Here is a 10,106-nt window from a genome sequence, read left to right as displayed (position 1 = left end):
CTGCTGTGTGCAAGATACCTGCTCTGGACATAAATAATAGAGAAAGCATCTGAGCAGCCATTAGTGCTGAATGCAGAGGAGAAGAAAGAGTTTTGGTTTGGCAGGTAGGAGTGGGATTACAGGGCGGCAAGGAAGGGGATGCAAGGTTTGGGGAGACATAACAGAGCTGGTCAGAGGATATGGCTGCTGGCCATGTGAAAAGTGAGGTAGTAAAACCATTCTTGTCCTACTAGTCTTGGGGAGACAAGTCCAGAAGGACTCTCGCCCCTAACCACCACACTTGTGGAAGTAACACTGCCAGGATGGTCTCCAGCAAGTCAGAGAGATCAGCAACTATTTTCAAGGAGTGGAGTTTCAGTAGTGTTATCAGCAACTGCCAGAAAAAGCCTGAGAAGGGGCCATTAGTAAGGACATCTTTTCATAGGAAAAAAAATCACAAAAACTTCCCCGTTATTTCTCTCAAGATTAAATAAAAGATGCTGAAGCTCCTGTGAGACCCTCAGCAGTGCATGCGTACCTTACTGCCAATGATCGAGCGAACCTCATCATCCGGCGAGGTGGGGGTCCCAGAGATATCTGGGTTGCTGTTGCTGAGGCTCCGTAAGTTCAGGCTTGCCGGTCGGACAGCCGATCGAGCCATGGTGGCATAATGCACTGATCCTCCTAAGCCACCAGGACCTACGGTGGTGTATGAAAGAACATCCTGTTAGACCATCAGTTAGAGCCTTGATCCCATGCTGCTTTACACCAGCCTGATGCAGCAAACCCTTTGTATAACCAGCAGGTCTGGCCCGTAATGAAATCTTCCCTGTGCCTCCCCCTGCCTGGTTCTCCAAGGCAAGCAGCAGGGAGAAAGGGATGGGATTAAAAAGCTATTTTATCCATTGATCTGTGGGAAGCAGGAAGCTCCCTGTGGATTTAGGCAGCCAGTGTGAGGTATGTCTTTAGCTAAAGGGATACTTTCCAGACCTTTAACTACTCATCCTTTTCAACCCCTCTCAGAGGTTTTCCACTCTACGCAAGAAGCAAGCGCTGTGCACAACAGTCCTTCCAAAGCCTAGTTTTCTGTGGCTGTCATTCACACTGACTCTTCCCCCATGCAGATATATCCCTTGTTCTCAGCAGGGGTGGAATTAATTTGTCTCCCTCCTGTACCCAGACATGCGTTTTCAAGTATTTCACACTCCTTTGCCAGCATTTCAACTTTTGGATAAAAATGCAAAAGTACTAGTGAAGGAGACTGGGAAACATGACAGGCCAAGAGCGTACCACATCTGCCTAACTTGCTACAGAAAACAAAACTAAAAAAAACCCAGTATTTTGCCATAATTTAGCCTCATGGTCTTTCAGCGGTGACACTGTTATTTAAGATCATCAAATAGTTAAATCTCTGACATGGCTAACTGTAATTAAACTTATCTTGTAAACGGCTACACTGGATCATAGAGAAAGTTAATAACCGGGCTTGGCAGGGAACCAGCCATGCAGTTGGAGCTCAAGAGCACCTGCCAGCAAGCAATTTCTGCTTGCTTTTAACAAACTGTGACTTGAAATAAAATGAAAAAGGAGCTACCTGGGGATGGTGAGTTGGGATAGGTATTTGGTAGACGAAAAACATAATAAATATAGGAAGCAAGAAGGCTGTTTCTGCCATGCTGGTCCTGGTTTCCATCCAAGTTCTTGTGGAGTCTGTTTATGATTGATGCCATTGCTTCAAAAGATGCTTGGCCCAGGTTAACTGAAAGTAATAAGTGAAGAGTTTGTTTTAGACTGCAGAAGTACCCATGAGCAAATCCTAAATGTGCATTTAGTCCACCTTCTAAAGGATAAATGGTGAAGCTTGTTAAGAGTATAGCAAGCATTTCTCATGAAAAACTGAACCTGGTATTTGAACTAGGTCTAATAAACAGCTTGGCAGGAAGACAGGTGTTGCAGTGATAAGCTTCCACTTTTATTAATAACCGATTTAATGAATTGAGGCCTGATTTCTGGAATCAGACCAACTTTGGTCATCAACTGCAATGGTAACAAGATCAAGTCCTCGTTTAATTGATGGATAATACCCTTTGGATATTTATCATACTTTTCCCAGCTAATTACTTCCTCAATTTAAGTCTTAGCCAAAATATAAACTGTATCAAAAAGAACAATTCCGTTCTGTTTTGGAAAAAAATCTGTTTTAAAAATGAGCACAGAAATCTACACATGGACAGAGGTAGATATTCTAAACAAATCAGGTATGAAGCAGACAGAAGCTGGAGATTGTAAATCTTAAGTTTTTTAAAAACTAGACACTAATGTCCTCCATACAGACAAACTAAACCAATGCAGAACACTTAAAGAGTGAAAAAGCTTTAAAATATAAAAAATTCAAGCAAAATTCTTCCCCAGAAAGATAACCTTTCTAAAATAAATGATTGCTATTTTTAAATCAGTCTTAGATACCTATATTCCATCATGTCCAAACTCAAGTTTCCTACAAAAAATCCCAACTGCTAATCCTGATTTCCACTTGAGATTTTTTGTACTGCCAGACGCATAGCCCATAACAGGGAGCAAAAAGAAGGATTATTCATGCTGACAGTATTAGATCCACAACAGCTAGAGGAACATACAGCATCTGTACCTTCTTATCTTACCTACTTCAAGATTTTCCAAGGTAACTAGTAACGTTGAAATTCTTAGTTTCTGAATGTCAGTATGGAGACACCTTAACAGGCTCCAGTGCTAAGAAAATGCTGAGCATCCAACTCGTGAAAGTCAGGCCCCTTTCTGGTGTCTTAACTTCGACACCAAATTACTAGTCATTCTTGAAAACTTTTGTATTAAATATTGCTCCCATGCATACCACCACTGATCCGGATGCCAGCATGTTTTATTTTGAAGATACATGGTATATTAGTGGCACTAAAATAAAGCATAAAAATGGACTTTTTTATTTCTACATAACTATGATAAAATTGGAAGTGTCAAACTTTCAACTACGTAATTCTCTATAAAACTTAAATAGAATACCTATTTGGCCTGCAATGACAGGAGGTCTTACTACCAGAAGAATCAGTTTGTCAAGCAGGAGATGAAGAAATCGCACTACCGGCTCCAGTTGAGAGGAATTTAAAGCTGAAATGCTGCTCTTCAGTTCATTTTCCAAGTTGTTTTCCATAATTCTCATGTCTCCTATTCGCACAGGGAACATGTGCTCATCCAGAGCGTGGACAAGTGCAAAGAACTTGTCAAGATAAGGGTCCTACACACAAACAAACAAACCCAATAATCAGCAAGGAGCTCCAAAAGTAACTTCACTTTCTATGGATTTGTACCTCATGAATAGATCCTCTCCCTCATTCTTCTATCTGACAATTTAATCTCATAAAATTAGCAGAAACTCAACATCTTTGAGAGCTCTGCCCGTACGTCTAATTCAACTGAAATCAGCCAATGTTCAGAAGTTGTCAGGGCAAAACTAGAGGATCCACAGACTGTGTATTCTTAGAAAAACAGACAAAAATGCACTAAAATCATGTTACTATTTACAACACAAATAAAATACACAAAAAACATCAAATGACATACTGGGAATTAATGAAACAAAAGTTGAAATGATTAGTCAAAATGATTGTCATCTTTCTTTTCAGACCTAAGAAAGACATGAGAAATACATGGAGAAACAAAAGAGGCAGAGGGGAAAAGGAAAAACAAGAAAACATCATATGCCTGGACTGTATGTTAGACCTGCTGTATTAAGCACAACAGTCTGAGGTCTGAAAACACTGTTGGCCATTCACCCCCTGTGAATAAAGGCCAAACTGCTCATATTTTTAAGCAGAACTTCTCAAATATACCCACAGCAGAATGTGGAATAACAGGTCTGCTGGCTCAGAACTGAAAATGAGATTGTAATTTCACTACAAGTAATGATTATACTCTTCACAGTATCAACTTTGACAGTGTTTCAACTGTCAAAAGACTATCAAACTCTTTTGATTACAATGACTGCTCTTAACATTTACCTGAGTGTGGAGGGATGATACAGCAACAACTTCTACGTTGAAAACCCCTTTGTGGTTATCCACCCACTTCATTCCAGGGAGTGGAACCTGCAGGTTAACAGAAAGATGAGTGAGGATGTGACAGACAGCAGAGCTAAGGCACTTCTAATTACAATTGCCATTTCTTTTAATTTTATTTTCAGATCACACACATGTGCCCACACACAAACACACACACACACCTGTCTAAACTTAACAGTATTTAAGAAATAAATAACCTAAGAGTTAAAAAAACACACGCACACACACATATATGTACACATACATTCTTTCACTTTTTAACAGAAGTATTCTCCTGCTGATTTTCAGCATGAAGAACAACTCACCTCTGGAGAAAGCACTGAATAAGCCTGTGGTGGTTTTTCCAATGAAACAGGTAGGCAGAACTGACCAGTCTTTAACCGTCCATTTTGAAGCATTGGTATCCACTTTAAGGAGAAAGAATTAACAAAAGAAAAAACAAAACCACACACTTCTTAAGGCTTTCTTGAACTTTGCAGGCTTGACTTCAAATTCTCAAATTCTGCAATGGTGTATGAGGTGACAGTGATGCTAAACAAATTGCAAACAAATGCATTATGAATATATCCTGTGCTGAAAAACATAAAGACTGAAAGACACTTACGGTGTATCCGACTGGAGTCTCCAGGGGGGTGTTTTGTTTTTGTTGGCAACTGACATGGTAGAAAGTAAAAAGCAGGTGGTGGTGATCAGTTAAAGTGGCTGGAAGCTTAATCTTGATTTCCTCATGAAAATCAGGTGATCTGTGCAGAGACCAGACCCTCAACTGAGTCATCAATACAAACAGTGTGGTTTACTATCTTATACTTGAGACAAATCCTTTTAGTTAAAGTATCTTGAGGGAAGGAAGTATATGGACTATCCCAAGGGATTAAAGCTTCACTTTCTGATCACCAAGGACTGGAAAAACTTTGTATATGCATTTACAGTCCACAAAAAATGAAAGTGGCAGCTCCCTCCTCACACAGGTACTCTGAACTGCGCTGCTCCCTGTGAGCAATAAACTCTTGTGTCACGGTGGAGACTGCCACAACCCCCAACCTGCAGGACAAAATTCTCTCCCCGGTACATCTCCCCCTGGGACAGCTACAAAAATAGCAACATGTTAAGGCCAGATTCAGCACTCCTTACCCCAGCTGCAATGAAATTATTTTCGAGACCAAGTACTTCCAACTTATAACTAAAATCTAAAAGGCTCCAGGAACATCACGAAGCACATGCTAACGTGAGTTTATAACGTAAATCTTCATGCCTACTAATTTGAAGCTTGTACTTACAGCATCTGCCGAGCTGGGCTACGTCCTCAGGATCACAGCCCCTGACACAATGCTCTTGATTTGTACCAGAGCAAACAAAGACTCCGGCTCCTAGTCATCACAAAACTCTAACGACAGTATCAACTGACACTGCAGTTGTTGAGGGTGCTATGCAGATAGTCACCGTTAAATAATTAACACTGAGACAGAGTCACTGGTGAGTTACTCCACTTTCACACTGGTAAAACTTCCTTTAGGTGGAATCATACTATCCATATGGGGCCATGTCCTGTCACAAGCTGTCATGTGTTTTACCTGTTGTGATATACTACAGCTGTGTATGCTTCTTTGGAAAATTCAGGACAGCTAGATTTGCCAAAGATGACCTGCAAAAAAGAAAAAAACCACAGAAATCCCGCTATGAAACTGTGCCAAGAATTTGTTCCATAATCCCGCAGAGACATTTACAGCTCCATTCACAAGTCTGCGCAGCTGTGTACAGTTACATCTGCTTGTTACATGCCTCTTCACTTATATGCAACGTTGTACTTAGTCACTGAAGAGTTCACAATTTTAACGATCCCAGTTACAAATGCACACAGATATGGCTGAAGAACTGATGAATGTAACCACCCTACACAGATCTTCACCAAGTGCTGATCACTTCTGGCCCTGAACACAAGTATACCTATCACCTTTGATTTTTTTGGCATGAAAGTAAAGATGGTATTCCAAACACAAGGGTGTCCACCCCAAACATCTCAGGTTAAAATACTAGCTACTACATTGTTACTTTGCAAACTCTATACAAATGTACTCTTTGTTCTGAAATACTGTAATTGTATATTCCTCTGAATTTGTTATTTTGAAATGTATTTCAGCGAGGTTTGCTTTAACACAGGGATTTTACAACTGCAATGTGTACTCTGCCTTATCAGCATGCAGCGTTCACACAGAGCACAAAGTACTTCCCTCACCGGCATAGCATTGCTTGGATCTTCTCCATACATGAACTGGACTTTTACAGTGATGTTCCTGGCCGATCCTTGGCGGTTGGCGAAGTTAAGGCTCTGAGGATAGACATAAAGAAGATTCCTGCAAGAGACAACGGCATCAAGTGAGCATTTCCGTGTGAGAATAAGAGGGCCTACACCTTCATTGATGCTATTATTTAAACCTCTATGGAAACACTCAGAGAGTCAAAGTGAGAGGTTTGACATTTTCCATTAGCCAGATGGTCTTCTCTTCAACGTAAGTGCACACCCGTACAAGCCATTTGATAATGAGTCCTTATTTTAGACATCAAAAGTCACGATCTTTTAAACTGCCATCATACTTTGAAATAGTTCCTGTTTATAAGGGTGCTTGAAATATACATCTGAAAATTTACCAGTGATTCTACAATCTAAGAAGTTCAAGTGGAAAGAAAACATATGAATAGAAAAGCACTGAGAAGCGTTTATTTGTTTAACACAGAGTGGCTGGTTCCTGTTAAATACCTTCCTTGTTGTGACCTGTCCTTTTTTTTTTTTTTCCTTTCTTTTTTTTAAAATCTCCTTACATCGTGATGACTTCAGGTTACACCTCTCCTCTGAAAACGGATTAAACTAAATGGATATCTGTAGCTTCAGCAGATACACAGTCTTCGCAATGACTCAGATGGAATGGTGTCTCCAATTCCACGCCTGAATACCACACTTTGGGAAGGATGGGTTCAACTAAAATTCACAGCTGAGAAGAAAGAATAGTTAGGAGCTCTGGAAAACCGTGGGGATGGCCAGACTGAACCAGGAGTGTTTTGTTTTGAGGGAATGGCTGGGGCCACGGGTAATGATACTCGCAGGTATCTAAAGAACTGCCGCAGAGATCGAAGTGATAAAGTGATCATCACATCCACAGGGAACATGACAGGACGTAATGGGCTGAAATTGCAGCACAGGAGATTGAGGTTAGATGCGAGGGAAAATGTTCTAACTGTAAGGCTAGTTAAGCAGTAGAACAAATTGCCTGGGGAGGGTGTGAAATCTCCATTCTCCAGTAGCTTTTGAGGACAGATGAGGCAGACGCCGGTCCAGATCAGTTTATAGACAACCTCACTGGGGGGGACACACATTTTGGAGGCCTCTTCCAGGTCCATTTCTCCAAGTCTATGATTACTTTAAACACAACAGTGACGAGATGCAAAATTCTGCAATATTTTCCATCCTCCTAGCCCTGCTGAGTCCCTGCCAACAAAGTGCAAGTGGGATTCACACAACATTAGCAAAACTGTCCACTACAAGCCCCCGCCTGCCCTATGAGCAAGTAATTTATACCACAGAAAGTCCCTTGCATGTTCCTATAAAGACAAAAAAGACAACAGCCCCTGAACCATTCCACTCAACATACTCAATTATTCAAAGGAAATACACCTTCTTTTGCCCCCAAACAAGTAAAAGTGTATGAATTATTACAGGTCTTTAAAAAGTCAGCCTGGAAATCCCCTATCCATCACCTGCCCACCAGACCAGCATCATTTCCCCTCAGACACCCTTGTTCCTACGGCTCCAACAAGAGGGACCGAGAGGGATGCTCACCACAGGCTACTCAGCAGCCCGACGGTGAGCTGAGAGGTTCATGTTGCTGCCTTGCATCTGCTAAGGGATAAAAGACTGGCGTGTTGCATTTTGCCCAAACATCGAAGCAACCAATTCTGTAACAAGCCCCGGCTTGTAAGGCAGGAGGTAAAAGAGGTTCCCTTCCCCTCTGGGAACTATTCAGTGAATCTGAACACGATTTGTAAGTAGTTTCCAACTGTTCCTTGTCCCAGAGAGACAAGAGACAACAGATGGGCACAGAAAACTGCAGTGAGGAGCACAGCAGGACAACATTTTAAGTGTAATAAAGCAGCCGCTACAGAGTGCTGGAAACAGTAGACTGAAAACAGAAAGACCCTTTTTTTGATTGTCAGGAGGGCAGCGATTCAGCGCTCAGTGAAGGCACCTGGTGCCTTTTCAGATGCCATGGGTAGCCTAAGCACTGGGCTGGCAGTGGGTCACTCTCCTGGAGGAGCAGCTGGAAAGGTGGGCTGCCCTAGAATGTCTGAAATTGTGCTAAATGTCAATGTTTCGGCAAATGAATCCCACCCAAGGACTTGGTTCTGATGGCAACTCCATTTGCTCCCCGATACCCATGGGTACTCCCATCTGTACAGACATGGGCTAATGCTAGTCCTAAGGAATTCGCTAAGACCCTCTGAAGAAAAAGGCACCTCCTCCAGGTCAGCACCTATATAGAGCAGTCCAGCTGTATAGCTCCAGAAGGCTATACGGGGCAGCATTATGAAGCCAGGCTCTTTGTCACCCCTCCAGGCAGAGGAGTATGCTTAGCTGGCACGTGGGAATTTCTTCCCTTTCAAGTCCTTCATGGTGAATTAAGTTTTCGAATCCCATCCCCATTGGTCGCTTTGCCTAATCAATGCTCTTACAATTTCAGAGGGGGCCTGTGCCGTTTTTGTGACTCTACTAAATTACTTTGTTCTGGCATGAATACATTTGCTCCTTGATGTTCTTTTTAAAATGAAAATGGATATGAAAATTTACTCTAAAATGTACACTGCTCATAAAACTTTTATTAAGTATTATCAGTGCTTAAAAGAAGGATTTAATGTATTTGTGAGGCCAGGCTACACGATCCCTATATTAAAGGCAGTCTTATGCTTAGGACTGATTTATACTGAATAGCAGAGATGAGCCTAAACCAAGCTTGCAGTTCCCCTACCACCTCTTCTGCTAGGGCTTGGCCTGCTGGGAGCAAAGGAGACATTTCACCAATTTGATGCCTCTAGGAAGAGGGTGCTAGAGACCTACAAGCAGACATTACAGCTGATGTTACGTGTCAGGCTGGGCTTTAGCTGCATTCATAACAAGCACTGGAGGAAACGTACAGGTTGTTCCCCTCTTCGTTGCCTTTTAAGCCCGTGTCATCTGAAAGGCTCAGAGGGCAATTATCCTGCATTTCATTAGGAAGAATCTCATGTTGCTTAGGGGAGTTCAGATGCACAGATCCCACTGTAAGACAGGGGAGAGTTGGATGCTTGCTCTCTCCAGAGGGTTTCCTATAACAGGCATCATCCTTTTGTTGACAATTTACATATAGAGGGAAAAAAATTCCCTTGCTTGCACATCAGAATGTAACCTCAAATGAAAAATCCAGAGAAGGGCAAAAAAAAAAAAGTCCAGAAAGCAGAGATGAGCCTAAACCAAGCTTGCAGTTCCCCTACCACCTCTTCTGCTAGGGCTTGGCCTGCTGGGAGCAAAGGAGACATTTCACCAATTTGATGCCTCTAGGAAGAGGGTGCTAGAGACCTACAAGCAGACCTTACAGCTGATGTTACGTGTCAGGCTGGGCTTTAGCTGCATTCATAACAAGCACTGGAGGAAACGTACAGGTTGTTCCCCTCTTCGTTGCCTTTTAAGCCCTTGTCATCTGAAAGGCTCAGAGGGCAATTATCCTGCATTTCATTTGGAAGAATCTCATGTTGCTTAGGGGAGTTCAGATGCACAGATCCCACTGTAAGACAGGGGAGAGTTGGATGCTTGCTCTCTCCAGAGGGTTTCCTATGACAGGCATCATCCTTTTGTTGACAATTTACATATAGAGGGAAAAAAATTCCCCTGCTTGCACATCAGAATGTGACCTCAAATGAAAAATCCTATTTTACCTTACCCTACGTCGTTAAAAGCCGCAGATCTTCCTGTCTGCCATAAGCACAGTTACAGGAGCCACGGAAAAAAAAAAA

General features: G+C 42.0%; 1 protein-coding gene across 1 annotated transcript in view; it reads right to left on the bottom strand.

Moving 5' to 3' along the window:
• Nucleotides 1–10,106, bottom strand: part of DOCK7 (dedicator of cytokinesis 7) — a gene marked incomplete at its 5' end in the record, with an annotated part of 99,255 nt that overhangs the window by 39,993 nt on the left and 49,156 nt on the right. The window contains 8 exons of the mRNA XM_009580683.1: nt 518–678; nt 1,574–1,738; nt 3,016–3,247; nt 4,011–4,097; nt 4,376–4,477; nt 4,675–4,813; nt 5,642–5,712; nt 6,304–6,421. Coding sequence (XP_009578978.1) covers nt 518–678; nt 1,574–1,738; nt 3,016–3,247; nt 4,011–4,097; nt 4,376–4,477; nt 4,675–4,813; nt 5,642–5,712; nt 6,304–6,421 — 1,075 coding nt within the window. The remainder of the gene's footprint in view (nt 1–517; nt 679–1,573; nt 1,739–3,015; nt 3,248–4,010; nt 4,098–4,375; nt 4,478–4,674; nt 4,814–5,641; nt 5,713–6,303; nt 6,422–10,106) is intronic.

The sequence above is a fragment of the Fulmarus glacialis genome, unplaced genomic scaffold (genome assembly GCF_000690835.1).
Source record: "Fulmarus glacialis isolate BGI_N327 unplaced genomic scaffold, ASM69083v1 scaffold10726, whole genome shotgun sequence".
In the NCBI taxonomy this organism is placed as follows: Eukaryota; Metazoa; Chordata; class Aves; order Procellariiformes; family Procellariidae; genus Fulmarus; species Fulmarus glacialis.
This window is presented reverse-complemented; position numbering and strand designations above follow the sequence as displayed.